Source organism: Artibeus jamaicensis, unplaced genomic scaffold, assembly GCF_021234435.1.
Source record: "Artibeus jamaicensis isolate MK-2021 breed Jamaican fruit bat unplaced genomic scaffold, CSHL_Jam_final scaffold_537, whole genome shotgun sequence".
Classification (NCBI taxonomy): domain Eukaryota; kingdom Metazoa; phylum Chordata; class Mammalia; order Chiroptera; family Phyllostomidae; genus Artibeus; species Artibeus jamaicensis.
The window spans coordinates 45,181,080-45,198,501 of record NW_026522047.1 but is presented as its reverse complement, the minus strand read 5'-3'; the positions used below and the strand labels follow the sequence as shown (position 1 = coordinate 45,198,501).

General features: G+C 51.2%; 1 protein-coding gene across 2 annotated transcripts in view; it reads right to left on the bottom strand.

Annotated features, from left to right (window-relative positions):
- The window catches only part of CARM1 (coactivator associated arginine methyltransferase 1), a 42,818-nt gene that overhangs the window by 14,802 nt on the left and 10,594 nt on the right, over positions 1–17,422 (bottom strand). For both annotated transcript variants that reach the window (XM_037153929.2, XM_037153930.2), the window contains exons 2-3: positions 1,527–1,652; positions 39–145 (exon numbers count right to left, since the gene is read on the bottom strand). In XM_037153929.2, the coding sequence (XP_037009824.2) occupies positions 39–145; positions 1,527–1,652 (233 nt within the window). The remainder of the gene's footprint in view (positions 1–38; positions 146–1,526; positions 1,653–17,422) is intronic.

Genomic DNA, 17,422 nt, shown 5'->3' with positions numbered 1-17,422 from the left:
AGTTGGCAATGGCCTGTTCGGAGACCACATGTACCCACCTGGAAATACTGCACGGCGGAGGACTCCTCCGTCCGCTCACTGAATACCGACCGCTCCAGGGTATGGCCCCGGCAGGTCTTCAGGATGTTGTAGAAGGAACAGAAATCTGGAAGGGGGAAGCTGGGTCACACATGGCAATTTCGGGAGGTGGGAGGGTTTAAATGGGCCAGTGGCCCTCTGTCTAGCTGCATACCCTGACTTTCCTGCATTGAGCATGTGTGATTTGGCGATTTCTTTTTTCCAAAAACGATGATAAAACTAAAAGAGAAGGGCAGCCAAGCCTGCCACTTGGTGCCTGACACAAGAAGGCAGCACCTTGCACTCGAGAGTGAATGTGCTCCACGCAGCTGGCAGCTGGGGGCCTGGGCACCACCTCACCAAAGGGCAGCGTGGCTGAAGCACAGGCCTGCCAACCTGGGTGTCAGACTGGTGGGACTCACCCTAGCAAGCCCACCCAGCAGTGCACAGCAGTGTCTGTGAATGGCAATGGACAAGGGACACCACCTCAATATCCCGTAACGGGACTGATGGACCTGAGTGGACACAGAAGCACTTTAGAGAACCAATCACCATGGGTCTCCTGGACTGGATGTTATGTAATCTTTAAAATTAACTATTTGTTAGCATAGAATGACGACTGCCAAATTGTATCAAGTGAAAAAAAAAAGTAGGAGAAAATCACAGAAACATAAAGTAGAAGGACAGGTGCCAGGAACTACAGGGCGGGATGTGGAGTTAGTGTTTTGTGCACAGGGGGTGGGTGTCCTGAGGCTGGTCTGGGCCACGGGGGCACGGAACCAAGTGAGGCAGCTCCTGGGAGCTGGGTGCCATGGGCAGGGAGCTTCTCCAACCTGAGCTCTCCCGCACCAGCCTCTGTTCCACCCACCGGAACCACTGCCCTCTGCTCTGCAGTGACTGAGCCTGGTAGCTGGACCTCAGGCGGTCTCCAGCCCTGGGCATCTGACCACCTCCACGGCTGCCCCCCACCCTGAGCCACCACAGGCCTCCTCAGTAACCCCGTGTGTCTGCTTACGTCCTCTCAGACAGGTCTGTTTAAAACCTTTCACTGACTTCTCTCTGTGTTCCCAACAGAGCCAGTGCCTGCCTCAGGACTTTGTCTCACCCCCATTCTCTGCTGTCGGGAAGGAAGGCCAGGCCCCAGACCCCACCTGACAGGCTCCTCCTAGAGGCCTGGGTGGCAGCCCAATGGGACAGGCCTGTTGGAGGAAAGGACATATGAGCCAGGACCAGGACCCAAAGGAGTCATTGAGGGAGGGTCTGACGCAGAGAGTTCTAGGAACCAAGAAAGTGCTGCCCAGGGACACATCTCTACATGGGAATAGGATTTGAACAACAGTGGGGCCTTCGCTGGGATGGATGGATGGGCCACAATTTAACTAGGGTCCAAGCCCCCACCAGCCACAGCCCAGAGCCTAAGACCCCGAGCCCTGGGAGCTCTCTGCCAGTGTGATAGAAAGAATGCATACCATTGGGTGTGGCAAACTGGATGAGGACGCTGTTGCAGCCCAGGGTGATGATGAAGGACTGCTTGCCCACGCGGCTACACTCCGTCTCGCGGGACACCGAACACTTGAACACACATACATCTTCATCTACAAGAAGAGAGGTGGGCATGAGCTGGCAGGCCCTGGGCCAGTGAGCAAGGCTCGCTATAAACTGCCTTTGAGTCTTGTCCTCACCACCCACACCCCCTTCCCTCGTTTCCAATTTTTCTGAGGTGCCACAAATCCCTCCCTGAAGGTGCTGCCACATGCCCTGCCTACCCAGCCCATGCAGTGGACAAGGTAGTGACCAATCAGGTGGTGGGGACACAGGGACACAGCTTGTCCAGCGGGAGAGGACTGTTGTCCACAGGGCAACAGGGCTGAGACCGGGAGTGCCGGGAGCTGTGGGACCCAGGTAGATATCCTGGCCTAGGACATTCCCTCACGGAGCACGTCCTGGTGATAGGCCCACTGCTCATCCAGTGGGCACTTAAGTGGGAAGACACAGTGACCGAAGGGCAACTCTGGCAGGGTCAGAGGGTCCCAGGACCCCGGCAGGGGCCCAGGCCCAACTGAGAGAGTCAGGCATTCATGTGCCTCTCCCTATCACATGGAGAGGAAGGGGAGACTACTGGTGCTGGGATGGGAGTGAAGAACAAATTATTGGTGGCACCTCTACTCCCTTCAGCTGAACCTTCTCCTTGCATTTACACAGCACAGTGATCATGAGCATGGCCACTGGAGACAGCCTGGGTTTGTGTCCTGCTTATGATGCTTAGCGTGGCACATGGGCAGGTCACTTGGCCTCTCAGAGCCTCAGTTTTCTCATCTGACAAATGGGGCTAATGATGGGGCAGGCACATGGTCCAGGAAGCACTGCACAGGAAGCACTGCATCTACATGCCTGCCCTATTACAGTTACTAGTCATTCATTCAACTGACACACACAACAAGGTGTGCCCACTTCAGCCCAATGCTAAACTTAGCATTACCAGGGAGAGGACAAACTCATACAACACTGTGGCCCTGGCATAACACAGCAGGACAAGCATGACATGTCATGTATCCTTAGCAAAATTTTACCCTGGTCTCATCACATGAGGACAACAGACAGTGACAAGTAATGTCTTGTCTCTTCAAAAAGGCCAATGTCAGAAAATATCAAAATTGCTGGGAACTATTCCAGAAAAAGGGAGACTAAGGAGACAAGACCATCAAATGCTAAGTGTGACCTGGACTGGAGCCTAAGAAAAAACTTTTCAAGAGCTACAAAGGACATCCAGGGAAATGTAAGTGCAAACTATAGATGCGATAATTTTAAATGATTTGGAGGTGATGATAGCAATGTGGTTCTGTAGGAGAATGCCCTTATTCTTAGAAGACACATGTGGAAAAATTTCAAGTGGATTCTGGTGATGTTTACAACGTGCTTGGGAGTGGCTTAGCAAATCAAAAACGAAATCTATGTACGGAGGGAAACACAAGTACAAATAAATGTGGCAAAACGTTCCCCATTACCCAAAATTACCAGAACAGTCTTTAAAAATATTTTTTTAAATTTTATTTTAGAGATAGGGGAAGGGAAGAAGAAAGAGAGGGCAAGAAATATCAATGTGAGAAAAATTGATTGGTTGCCTCCTATACAAGCCCTGACTGGGGACCAAACCCACAACCCAAGGCCTGTGCCCCGACCAGGAATCAAACTAGTGACCCTTTGGTTCACGGAACAAGGACCAACCAACTGAACCACATTGGCTGGGGGCCAGAACAGTCTTGGGAAAAAAAAAAAAAGTTGAAAGACTCACACTTCCTGATTTCAAAACTTACTATAAAGGTACAGTAATCAAAACAGAATAGTCCTGGCAAAAGGCCAGACATATAAACCAATGAAACAGAATTAGAGTCCAGAGAAAAACCTTACATTTACAATCACTTGATTTTTAACAAGGGTGCCAAGAAAATTCAGTGGGGAGAAAAGAGCATCTTCAAAGAATGGTGCTGGGATAACTGGATCTCCACATGAAATTGAATGAATTTGGATTCCTACCTCATACCACACATAAAACCTAACTCAAATGGGTTAATGACCTAAATGTAAGAGTGCAAACTATAAAACTTCTAAAAGAAAACAATGGTATAAGTCTTCATAATTCGGTAAAGCATTTGGTAAAGCTTTCTAGACACGGCACCCAAGAGTATCAAAAGAAAAACTACATAAATTGGACTTCATCGAAATTTAAAATTTTTGTGCCTCAAAGGACACTATCAAAAAAGTGAAAAGACAACTTACAGAATGGGAGAAAGTATTTGCAAATTATAAGCCTATATATATTAGCACCCAGAATACATAAATAACTCTTCTTTAAAATATTTATTTTTAGAAAGAAGGTAAGGGAGGAAGAAAGGAAGGGAGAAAAACACTGATATGAGAGAGAAACATCCATCAGTTGCTTCTTGTACACACCCCAACTGGGGACCAAACCTGCGACCCAGGCATGCGCCCCAACCGGGAATCAAACTGGCGACCTTTTGCTTTGTGGAGTGATGTCCAACCAAGTGAGCCACATGGTCAGGGCTACAAAGAACTCTTAACAACAAAAAGATAAGAACCCAACTCAAAAGTATGCAAAGGACTCAAAGAGACATGTTTCTCCAAAGACACACAAATGGCCAATAAGCCCATGAAAAGACATCATTAGTCATTAGGAAATACAAATCAAAACACCTATGAGATATCATTTCACACCCACTAGGATGGCTATAATTTAAAACAAACAAAAAAAGCCCTGGCTGGTGTGGCTCAATCTGCTTGGGCCTGAAACCCAGAGGGCTGCTGGTTGGATTCCCAGTAGGGGCACATGCCTGGGTTGCAGACCAGTAGCGGGTATGTGAGAGGCAACCACACACTGAGGTTTCTCTCCCTTTCTCCTTCCCTTCCCCTCTCTCTAAAAATAAATAAATAAAATCTTTAAGAAATTTAAAAAAAAAAACAGGGTGAAAACTACAAGTATTGGCAAGAATGTGGGGAAATCAGAACATTTGTATCCTGCTTGGTAGCAATAGAAAATGCTGAAAACAGTTTGGTGATTCCTCACAAAGTTAAAAATACAGTTTCCCTTTGACACAACAATCCCACTCATAGCTAGAGCTGAAAGAACTGAAAACAGGTATTCAAGCAAATACCTGTGTGCAAATACTCAAAGTAGTGCTATTCTCAACAGCCAACAAGCAGAAACAACTCAAATGTTCATCGACTGCTGAATGGATAAACAAAACGTGCTGCATCCGTACAAAGAAATATTCAGCCACAAGAAGGAATGGAGCCCGCCCGACACGTCTACCAGATGGATGAAGCTCAGAAACACTATGCCCAGTGAAAGAAGCCAGTCACATATACACGATTCCAATAATACGAAGTATCCAGAATTGACAAATCCAGAGACAAAAAGCAATTGGTGGTTGCCAGGGGATGGGAGGAGGGAGGATGAGGAATGATTGCTTAATGGATACAGGTTTTCTTGGGGTTGATGAACATGTTTTGGAACCAGATAGAGGTGATGGTTACACGATAGCGGGAATGTACTCAATGCCACTGAATTGTACGCATTAAAATGGTTTACATCATACAGATTTTACCTCAATAGAAAAAACTGTTCCCAGTGGGCAACTGTAAAGGTCCTACAGGTGTTCACTGGGCCCCTTGCTCTCCTCCAATGCAGTCTGAGCACTAGGCCGGACCCTGGAAGGGGGCTGCCTGGGCAACAGGGCGGGTTCTGCCAAGCTGCCTGCCTCAACACCTCAGGGGTCGGGTCCCACTGAACTGGAGTGGGGGTAAAGGCAGTGCCACAGGCTCATAGCCATGCAGCACCCACAGAGAACTCACGCAAGGCACTCCTAAGTCCAGCTATAAGTAGGTCCCAGAAAGAAACCCCAAACCTTGGCATGGTGCCCCTGCCCACGCCCCTTGAGGCAGGAGATGTAAGCCAATCCACTGGCTGAGCCAGGGTGACAGCGGGCAGACCAGTGAGGGCCTCTGTTTACAAGGCAGCCTGGCAACTCACCGGTTGCCCCAGCACCCCCTGCAACCTGGAGCAGGGCCGGCGACCACAAGGACCTGTAGCTGAGCAAAGCTCAGTGGCATCTAGAGATGCTGGGCTTGGGCCAGAGCAGCTGGGGCTGACAGCAACCTGACCTGTCCCATCACGACAGTGGCACCCAAAGCTAGTGAAGCCAGCCTTTTGTGCAAGTCACAGCTATGCCACCCCACAAGCCAGTCCCTGGTACATAGGAGGTGTTTGGTAAACATTTGACAGGAAAAAAAAAGGGTGAGTCATGTTCCCACCTGCTTTCAAAAGCCTCAGAAGTCCGAGCTCTCAGACTAAGTCACATGACCTGTACCCCTCATTCATCAGCCTCTCCACTCCCCAGCCCCTTCCCCATGGCCACCATCAACCCTCCGGCAATGGCCCGGCTCTGGGCCTTCTTACATGCTGTTGCCCTCTCACCTTCTCTCACTAGGATGGGCCCTCAGGACAGCGGGTAGAGGTGGTGGTGTTGTGTTTCTACCTGCCCATGGCCTGCTGCACATGGGGCTCAGGCTCACCCACTGTGCACGGTCACCTGTGGCCAGGCAGAGCACAACTGAAATAAATGTACACTCTGCCTCCTGGCTCCCTCATGGTTCCCCACAGGGAGTGTGTCCTGGGACAGCTTCTCCCCTTGGGAAAGAGGCACAGATCTCCTGAGGACTAGACTCAGCAATGATGATTAGGTCCCCCCACAGGCACAGCCCTGTCTGGAAACCTGCTGGCAAACTTAAAGGCAGACACCACCCTCTCAAGCCATGCTTTATTCAGTCAGTGGGTGAGCCACAGAAAAGGCAGGAACTCGAGGCCCCTGTGCCCTGCCTCCAGAAACCAACCTAGAGAGCTTTGTCACATAGCTGGTGTGTTTGGGGGCTATGTGCACACGGCCCAGAGAGGTGGGGGACAGGAAGCAGGAAAGGGGTTAGCAGGCTGCTGCGACAGTTCGGTGGAGGTAAACACAAAGGGGGTGGTGGCCGGGAGGCTGTGCTGGGGTCCCACGGACTGGGGTCAGCAGAGCTGTGTTCCTTTTCCCTGCAGTACCAGAAGCAATGGCCAAGCTGTGACCAGGCCCACTGTCTGGGTCAGTGTTTTCCGGAGAGGCTCTCCCCAGGTGGGGTCTGAACTGGGAGTGTGAGAGATCAACCCAGACTGAGGAAGGTTAATCATGTCACATCTACCACAAACATGTGCCCTGCTCCTGGTCCCAACCAGGCACCATGCTGGTCTCCCTCCCACCTGACACCCTGCCAAGTCTGCCCTACTGAAGCTCTGGGGCCGAGGGATAAGAGACAACACCACTGGGTGGGTGTGCCCAGGTTGGAACCACAGTGGGGTCAGAAAACCACTCCACCTCCAAGGAAGCAAGGCCCTGAAAACCCATATCATAAACACAGAGGCCCCACGGGGAGCCAGGCCCAAACCCTGCCCACCCCCTTCTGGGGCCGGTATGTCAGACCATGCGTAACATTCTCCAGGAACCAGGCGGTGTTCCTGCACTTTACAGGAACCCCTCATAGTACTCCTGTGAGTATCTACTGTCATTGTTCCCAATGGCTCAAAGGAGGAAATGGGCTCAGACAGGTTAAGTATCTAATTCAAGGTCACACACAAGCCAATGGCTCTGGTGACTGGCTCCAGGGTCTGGGCATCTAATGGACAGGCTGCCCAACCTCTCTAATGCTTCCTAGAGCAGGGTCAACCCACTTTCTCCATACCGGAGCAGATGGTAGTAAATATTTTCGGTTTTGTGGGCTACATAATCTGCTACTACAGCTCAACTCTGCCACATACAACATGTAAACAAGCAAGTGTCGCTGTGTGCCAACAAAACCTTACTGTTGGGTTGGCCAAAAAGTCCATATGGTTTTTCCCATAAAATAAAAGACACAGTTTTCATTTCCACCAATAACTTTATTGATTTGGATATTTTGAGTATGTGGGCTATCTCCTGCTATGGGCTTCTAGTGGGTAGAGGCCAAGGGTGCTTCTAAATATCTTCTATCTCGTAAGAGAGTGCCACAGCAAAGAATTATTTGTCCAAAATGTCAGTAGTATGAAGGAACTTTGCAAACCATTTTTGATATGTCCCATCAGTTATAGCACTTCTCCATACACTGCATGATTTTTTTGCACTTTTACCTTTCTTAAAACAAAGCATAATATGCTGAGAATGTTGCACATCCTCTTCCATCTTCACTATTAAAATGACAGCACAAGCCCTGGCTGGTGTGGCTTAGTGGACTGAGTGATGGCCTGCAAACTGAAGGGCCGCCAGTTCAAGTCTCAGTCAGGGCACATCCCTGGGTTGCGGCCCAGGTCCCAAGTTGGGGGCATATGAGAGGCAACCAACTGATCAATGTCTCTCTCATACATCGATGTTTCTCTCCCTCTCTTTTTCTCTCTTCCCCTCTCTCTTTAAAAATAAAAAAATAAACTAAAATGGCTGCATTAAACTTCACCAATTTTTTTTAATGCACGCTGGTATACAGCTGTCACAATACAACCTAACAAAATCATTTCAAATGAAGTTAAAGACAACTAAGTGCTACTAGAGCCATCATATGGAAAAAAACAACGAACTTTTTGGCCAACCCAATACAAACCCAGCAGCAGCATCTAGAACTACTAGGTGCAGGAGGCCAAATGCTGAGCCCCCTTCGCCACCCACTTCCTTTGCTCACCAGACATTGAGCAATAGAGACACCATCCCCACCTGGGAGGTGAGCAGAATGGCAGTTATGAGGATCCCCAGGTGATGGGCACTGCGGCCAGGGGAGGAGGCCACAGTGGGAACCTGGAGTTGGCACCTGATCCAGCCTGGGAAAGAGACTGGGAACAGATTCTCCAATGAGAGGAAACAGCACACAGGAAGAGAGGGAAAACGGGGCTGTGACGCTGAGGTTTATACTGCGGGGTCTGGCAGGAGTAATGCCTGTTTGAGTGTGGTCGGTTGGGTAATAATACGGAAGTAATAATTTATAGCTCCAATTTGAACATTTCACCTAAAACGTCATATGGTGTGCTTGAGTGTGATATTATGGTACAGAATTACATGCTTATGATTTTGTAATAAAAGATTTTATAATAAAAAAAAGGCATTATTTGTGCCAGACCCTGTATGTATTTGTTCCCTGTTCCCGGCACAGAGCTCCTAAAACTCTTGGAATTTCCTAAGTGATAATAATAATGAAAAGTGTCTTTTGTTTCATAACACCCCTTTCAACCACTGCAGAGTTAGTTAGTGAGAAGACCCTTGAAATGTCCCTAAGCATAAAGGCTGGTTGTCAGAGAGACCAAGTATTAGAGGGTTGGAACTCTCAGTCTCCCCCCACCCCACAGCTATCAATAGCCAAAAATTTCATCAAATGTTGACATAATAAAGCCTCCATAAAAACCCAAAAGGACTGGGTTCTGAGAGCTTTCAGGTTGGTAAACACCTGGAGATTTGGGGAGATGGCACACCTGGGAGAGCATAGCTTTGTGTCTCCCCACCCCACACCTTGCCCTATACATCTCTTCCACCTGCTGTTTCTGAGGTAAAGCTTTTTATGGTAACCTGAATCTGGTAAGTGCAATGGTTTCCTGAGTTCTGTGAGCCACCCTAGCAGATCTGTCAAACCAGAGGATGGTGTCAAGGGAAAACCCAATTTACAGCTGGTAGCTCCGAAGCACAGGTGACAACCTGGATCTGCTACTGGTGTACAGTCCTGTGGGACCCACCCCTTAACCTGTGCGATCTACTGCTATCTGCAGGGAGGTAGTCTCAGAACTGAGTTGAATTACAGGATACCCAGCTTGGTGTGTAGGAGATACACTCCACACACACATACCTGGTAATCAGAAGTGTTCCAAGTGTTCACTGTGAAACACACAGTGGGATTTTTTTAATAGAGAGGGGAAGGGGAGGAGAAAGGGAAAGAAAGATCAATGTGAGAAACAGACATCGATCAGCTGCCTTTCATATGCACCCCCACCGGGGACCAAACCTGCAAGCCAGGCCTGTGCCCTGACTGGGAATCAAACTGTCGACCCTTCAGTTTGCAGGATGATGCCCAACCCGCTGAGCCACACCAGTTAGGGCAGGAGGAATGATTTTCCTTGGAGGAGTCCAAAAGGGAGAATGAGGGCAATTGAGACCGTGTGGCTGGGAGCCCAGGGAGGTTGCTGAGACAGACTCCCAGGCAAGACAGGTGGGTTGTTGAGGGGTTGCAAGAGGGCCTGGTGGAAGCATAGCTCCCACTGGCAGCACCAGAAGGACCATGTGCTGAGAGAGACAGGACTGAAGGAGGAGCTGCTGGCCAGAAGATGAGGGAGGCTCAGAAAGGGGCAGCTCTAGGGGCAGCAGACTGCCTGCTACCTGCCCATCACAGAACCAACCTCCTTGCTGGCTCCCTGGACAGCACCTTGGGGATTCAGGCAGCAGGATCTTGGGGGACCCCGAGGCACAGAGGGATCCCTGGCTTCAAGGAAACACTCAGCTTACCACCTTACCCCAGGCCCAGCTCCCAGGAATGCCTCAAAAGAGCTGGGGGTTGGCACACAAACATCCGTCCCAGGGGCGCTGACCAATAGTCCTGGGTGACAGGGCAAACCTCCAGTCCCTCCCAGTCAGTTTCAAATACATCTGATTTGCTGTGATCTCTTGCCTGCTTCTACTCCTCCATGATTCCCCAGAGCCTTTTGGAACAAGTCCAAACTTCTTATAGGACGCATGAGCCCCTGTCAATGTCTGACGCCTCGTTACACCTCTCCACCTCCTCAGTTCTGCCATGCTGGCCTTGGCTACCCCCCAAAAGATGGGCAGAAAGGACTTCTTTCTGGCCTCCATGGCTCCTGAGACCCAGAGTCTCCTTCTTCTCTCCCCCCATCCCTGTTACCTTCTCTTGGAGATCCTCCAGAACTTTCTGAACAAGCCCCAATTGCAGGGTGGCTCCATATCCAACACCCTCCTTGCACAGATGCAGGGCTCTGCAAGTGGAGGGCACTCAGGGATGCTGACTTGCTTGGAGGCCTGGGGAATGCAGTCAGGAAGGTGGGGCACCTCCCTACATGCAGGAAGCAGCTGGTGTGGGAGACTAGGCACCTACACCCTGACCTAGTTCACAGCCTGGGATGGTCACTTAGCTGTTCAGAGACACTGGGTACCAGGTAGCCCTGCACAGTCAACTTTCTGCCCCTAGTGTCCTCCTTGCTCTACCCTTCCTGGGTGATGCTTCTGGAAAGTAATGAAGCAAGCAGTGGGGTCTAGAGCCCTTTAGGCTTGACAGACCTAGGTCAAAGGGACAAAGTGGACCAAGAAAAAAATGCCTGGAGTTACTCTCTCCTCCAGCAGAAGCTTCCATCCTCATGCACGATGAGGAAAGTTCTTTCCCTCATGGAGGACAGGGAAGTAAAGGACAAGACGGGAAAGCAGCCACCAGCTCAGGGGAAAATCAACAACACAGAGGCCACATTTCCAGTCCTTGCCTCTCCAACAGGAAACTTACTACAGCCACCAAATGAGGAATAAGTTGGCGGGGGTGGGGTGGGGGAAATAGAAACACTTATCCAAATGTGAGAGGTCTTCTATTAAATTGTTTCCTGCTGACAAATAAAACGTGGGCTGTTCACCTTCTAAAGGGGAAACAAGCAGGGAGACATGGAAAAATCAAGGTGCTCTCCCCAGTCCCCCATAGTGGCTTCCCTCTGCTTAGGGTCCCTGGGCAGCTCCGGACTGCAGCTGCCTTGTGCCAAGCACGGTGCAGGTGCCCTGGCAGTGATTAGGATGCCAGGCCTGTCTCCCCACGCTCATAAGTGTCAGTGGGAGGCCAATAGCACATGGTATACCAGTAAGAAGATATGGTAAGGGGCTGGAAGGAACTTAGGGGGTCTGATCACACAGATGTAGGATACCAGGCAGAGTTCAGACTGCCTCGAGGAGGTGACAGCAATCACGCTAAGCCAGGACCTGGGTGATGCAGGGCTCGAGTCCTGGAAGGACACCCTGCTTACCAGAACCACAGGCCCCACTGCCCTGGAGGCAGCAATAAAGTCTCCAAACTGTGGGCCCTGGAAGCTTCCCTCTGTCCCTGTATGGCACGGTGCCCCACGGCCAGCAGAGGTAACAGGTCACTCTCCAACCATCCAGCAAGGAAGGCCCAAAATGGCAGCAGTTAAAATGATGGATGTCAAGGTGGACCTCGGTTCAGGGTCAAACTTGCTGTTCTCCTGCTATGTGACCATGGGCTTCAATGTCTTCATCTGTCAAAAGATCATCATGACAGCCCTCTGGGTAAGAGGGCACAGCCACCCGGAGGGACTGGCAGCCAGCCCCACCCCCTGCCTTCACTCCTGACCTCAGGGATCCGACTGTGAAATGGAAATAAAATGGTGATAAGGCCCGGCTGTGATGATATCTCACTGAGATAACTTCAGTAGCAGCAAGTGTACTAAGTACTTCATGACTGGGGAGCAGCCATTTTGACCACTGTCACATCAGTCCCAACTGGGGAATCCTAACACAGCCCAGCCTGCCTCTACAGAGGTATCCTAAAGCCAGGTGCTCTGGTGCTGTCCTCAAGAGATGCTCAGAACCGTTGCTGCCACGCACTGGCCTGTGCCACAGTATTTGAGGACCAGAAGGGTCACCCCGAACTCTCTGGGCAGGACTCGTGCACCCTGCAGCATCTGAGCATCTTTTCCCAGATCCCAACCCAGCAACTCCGTGTCTTATCCTACAGCTCTGCTCAGGGACATCAGCCACAATCCACCTAGATCAGGACTGTTCAAAGCAGCAACGAACCTAAATACCTACATGAGTGAATGAGGTGCAGTGCAGCCAATGAAGACAGATTTCAATCTGTAAACACTGCCACGTTAGAATAACCAAGCCGCACTGTTAAGCACAGAACAGTGTAAAACATATGTGCCGTGGGCGTAAAAAAAAAAAACACGAGAGGGGGAAGGGTGGGGCCAAGCACACTGTAAGCCTGGGCCTCGTCTACAAAGAAACACAATGAAATGACTCCACTAGCTGCCTCTGGAAGGGAGGCGCACTTTTCACAGGCACCATCCTCCCCCACTATTGAAATTGCAGAACTTTAAGCACAGTGGGGGTCCCGGGAGAGATTTATGCAAAAGTGCCTGGAAAATGCTGTGGGAAGGTTACACCAAAAGACCAAGTATGGGGACAGGCCAGGATCTAGAGGAAGAAAAAGAGGGATTCTTCATGTTACACCCTCCAGAGCGGCTAGAATTTTTACCCTGTGCACAAAAGACAACCAGACAAAAGGCATTTAGGACACTGCTTGTGCCTGCCCCAAAGTGAGCAGGTCTAAGTGTGCCACAGCCCCAGCACGAGATAGGGAAGGGCGGTGGGAACAGGCCCTTAGCCCTGCCCGCTGCAGCCTCAGGCCCTATGACCTAAGGGTCTTATCAGGGCTGGAGGATGGAGCACATCAGTACCTCAGCCTCCAGCCACTGTCTTCCCCAGAGCAGGCCTGCACCCTTCCCACCCCTACTTAGTGGGTGTGATGGAGGAGGGGCGGCGGGCTGGCCAAGTCTGAGCACCCAGGGCCACTAGAGACTCAGGTTTCTTTAAGCCTGGGGGAGCAGGCCTGCATTCCAAGCAGTTGTTACCTAGGAAAGCCCCTTTCCCCCTGTGGTGGAGACCACATGGCAAGATAGTTGTCAGAACCCTGGTTCTGGAATAGTTAGCAGGGGGACCCTCATCTAATCCTCAGCTTTCAAGACTAGAAAAATAAAATAATGCATTGCTCCATGTTGTTGTAGGACTCACACACCCTGTGCTCAGCCCAAGACCCAAGGGCACACAGCAGGTGTTGTTGGCCCTTATGTCCCTAAGGTCAGAGGTGTATAGTAGAGAGGAGAGCTGGAGAGAATTTTGGACACAAGGCCACACTGAAGCCCGACCAGCCTAGTGTACTCCTCAGGGACACCTGACTGCAGCCAAGAGAGGCACCAGCCTCAAGTGGTGCTTGGGCACATCTTCATTTAGGCTGGGTCTTGAGATCACATCAAAATGGCCCCTGGTGAAGGCTAACCCCCCAGAAATTGGGGGAACATGAGGTCACCTTCCTGGGAGGAGACAAAATGGATAGGGGCCCTTCATTCTATCCATGTTTTATTTCTCAAGGTAGGGGTAGAAGCACACAGTGTTTGCTGTATCCTTCATTCCTTTCAAAATATCTTGCAATAACTCAGCACAGCCACCTGTGCTGGCCCAAGGCTCATGCTGAATCCAGGGTTGAAAATTTATGGGCACCTGGAAAAGTCAAAACACTTCACTCTACTCCAAGTGGAATTGTGAGAATACAAGAGAAGACACATTTCCCATGGGGGCTAATCACTGCCAAAGTCACCCCAGCAGCAGGGGTGACAGGCTCCTGGTTGGAGAGGCAGCCATCTGGGGAGCAGCACTCCCCCTACCCCAAGGTTTCCTGTTGGCACATGGCGAAGGTAAGGCCCCTGCAGCCCCAGTACTACTCAGGCCACAGGCCTCTCTACTGAATTCGGGAGACTGCTAGAGCAGCTCGTGGGGGTGATACCTTGAGAAACAGTGCACGGGCCCACCCTGCACTGGCCCGTGGGCTGATGGGCTTGAGAAAGACTACTGCACTAGAGGCAACTAAATCTCATAAATCAGTGATGGCTTGGAGAGGTCAGAGGCCTGAAAGGGGACACTCAGCAGGGGCTCCTCTCTGGGAAAGGCCAGCTCTGCCTTCTGGAGTTGAAGGATTCCATTCCTGCAGGCCTGATTCTGATGGGCCCCAAAAGGAGTCTAATTGTGAGGTACGCAGAACGGTAACCCCAAGCAAAGGAGGACCAGACAAAGAAAGGGCCTGGCTTTTCTGAAAAGAATCCTAGGGCACCAATTGGGTGGGAGCTGTTACATGCAAATATCTCCCCATCCATGCTAATCAGCCGCGACCAGGCTTTGTGAGCTACAAAAGGGACAGCAGATGTGCACCAGTTCTTCGGCCCCTGAAAGCACAGGGGCTTAGTGAATAATTATGAAGGGGTGGGGGTGAGCAAGGAAACAAACAGGCCACCCCAGCCCCTTGCTGCTCCAGAAGCTGGGCCGCCAGCCTTCTTCACCTGGCCTCTCCTCCCCAGCTATGACTTTGAAGCTGTGATTTATGTTACACCAAGCACACACCTAATGTCACACAGTGCATCAGTTAGTGCTCCCAATCACCTTCTGGGGTACATTTAATTTGTTTTGAAGTGGGGAAACTGAAGCACAGAGTTATGACATGCTGGGAGCGGCTCAGCCAGGGGACCCAGCAGCTTGTGAGAGATAGCCAAACCACATACCAGCCTCTAAGGAGGAGATCTGGGCCCAAGAGGCTGTGGGGGACTGGGCTCTGGGCCCAGACAGAGCCAAACATGGCTGATCAACAACTGATAGGCCCCATCCCCCTGCCTGAGCCACCACTATAGTGAGGTGGTAGAGCCTTGCTCCTATGGCTGTGAGGGATAACTGGAGGTTCCCACCACCTGCAACACACAGCAGGAGCTGAGGGGGCCAGTGCTCTGCAATGACTGAGGCAAGCTGGAGAGGACCTTGGCAGAGAGACACCTAGGGAGGTCTAGAAAGCCAGGTTGGCAGGAGGTGTGTCGAGACGCCCAGAGCTGTGCAGGGGACTGGCTCTCTGGGCGGTTGGTATGCTCCATACTCTGGCTCCTGCCACTTGGAGGATAAAGCAGGAAGTTGAGTCAGTCAGCGGTCTGAGGATTGATAATGTGACCCCTAGTAGAAAGAGGGGCTGCCCTCCAGCTGGCCAAGAGGCCTCCACATGCAGCCTAGTGTGGCTCTGGAGAGGCCAAAGCGGAAGAGGCTAAGGGACGGGGCAGGGACAGCCTCACAGGGAACGAGTGATGAAGGAAACTGCAGCCCAGGGCTGACACTGACTGGAGTCCCCCTGCCAAGACCCTTCTGAAAGGAAGGTTTTGACCACTGGCCCAGAGGTGAAACAGGATATCCTGAGGCTGCACTGCTGGTGGAAAGGTCTCTGCCAGGCCCCTGGGGCTCCGGAGGTTTTGAATGGCCCCGGCAGGGGCTTAGAGAACAGGATGTTTAAGTTAGGGAGGGCCACCGCCCACCCACCCACCAGCCTCACCAGATGTAACTCCAGATGTGGTGCAGGCTACAGGGGACACCATAAGGGACTTGGCAACTAGGCAGGAATAAGAAAAACGGGCCTGCCTTTTTCCTAGGCAGGCAGGAAAAACGGGCTTTGGGCTCCAGAAGGGTACATAGGGCCATTGCCCGGACATAGGAGGACAAGAAGGGGCAGGTGGGTGCCTCCTCCACGCCAGGTGCTAGCTAAATCTCCTAGTATGGCCTGGACTCCTCCTCAGCAGTGCCCAAGAGGCAGTAGGGTTGGTGGAGACCACTGAGTCCACCTGGGTTGGTGTCCCGACTCTGCTGCCCACCATCAAGTGCCTTGTTTTACAAAACGGGTTAGGAGCTGAGGCTACTGTGGCTCCCCACGATGCATGCATGGTATGGGGAAGAGAATGAGCTGGTCTCACACAACTCACACTTCGGCTGAGCACCTTTGTGCCAATGGCACACAGCAGACAGCACACTTTGGGGCTGTTCTATGGTTCAGCAAGTCAATGAACGTAGAGCGCCTGGCACAGGGCCCCTGGCACATACTCTGGCTCAGTAAACATTAGCCATGGTTAGGGCCTGGGGTGGGGGACGAGGGGAGTCAGAGGCTAGCCTCTGTGGAGGGGCCCCCAGGGTACACAAGAGAAGTCTGGAAGCTCCAATCTGCCTTAGCTTTCTCTCCAGCTCAAGGAAGAACTTGGAAAGCTCTCTGGAATGCCCTTCTTTGGTCTGCAAGAGGCCCCCCAATCTGTCTTTGATTATTGATTCCCAAGCCCCATGCAGGAAGTCAAGGAGCATCTCTTTTTCATTAAGGCACTGATCGCCAGGGTCCTTTCCTTGCCCAGAATCCCATCAGCGCTGGTTGTCAGGTTTCTATTCATAAAACCATTCCCCTGACATGTGCAACACTCACAGGGAAAACGAACCCCAGCCACAGGAACACAATTAGTGGGGGAGCAAATCCACCACCGATCTAAAGGAAAAACAGCCCAGACCCACTCTTGCCAAAGCAGTGGGTGATGAAACGCTTGAAAGAAACAGACAAAAACAGGGAATAAAAGGGGGTTCTCCCCTCTCTGTGTAAGGAGTGGGGGAGGGGAGGAGACAGAGCCCCCCCCTCCCTCCAACCAGTCTGGACCTGTTTTCAAGAATGTTCTGCCTGGCAGCACCTGACCAAACAAAAGCTACCCAGAGACTGAGGGACAAATTCTAGGTCTGGTTTTGGGGGCAGTTAGGTGGGTGTACATGACTGTTGAATGCACTGAACAGGACACCTAAGGCCTGGGCATCTATGTGTTCACTAAACAAATAGGTAATCAAAAGAATAACCCACCAGAGGAGACACACAAGGGCCATGGAGTCACCATATCCAACTCTTGCATGGCTAGGCGGGGCCTGGTCTCAATTTCCTTCATATAACTTGTTTTGGGGGAACAAAGGGAGTGGGGGTGGAGGAAGTCAGGGACTCTAGATTCCTAAACAGAAAGTCAGAGCCAGGCAGTGAAACCAACATCAGGGCAGGTGCCATGGACTTCCTGGGCAGGTGTGAAGGTGCCCACGGCCCTGCCCTGCACTATTCCTGAGGCCCAAATCCTGAAGCTTCCCAAACAAGTCCCCAAAATAATAATGGAAAGAGCTCCCACCTGGGTCATTCCAGCAGGGAAAGCCCACCTCTC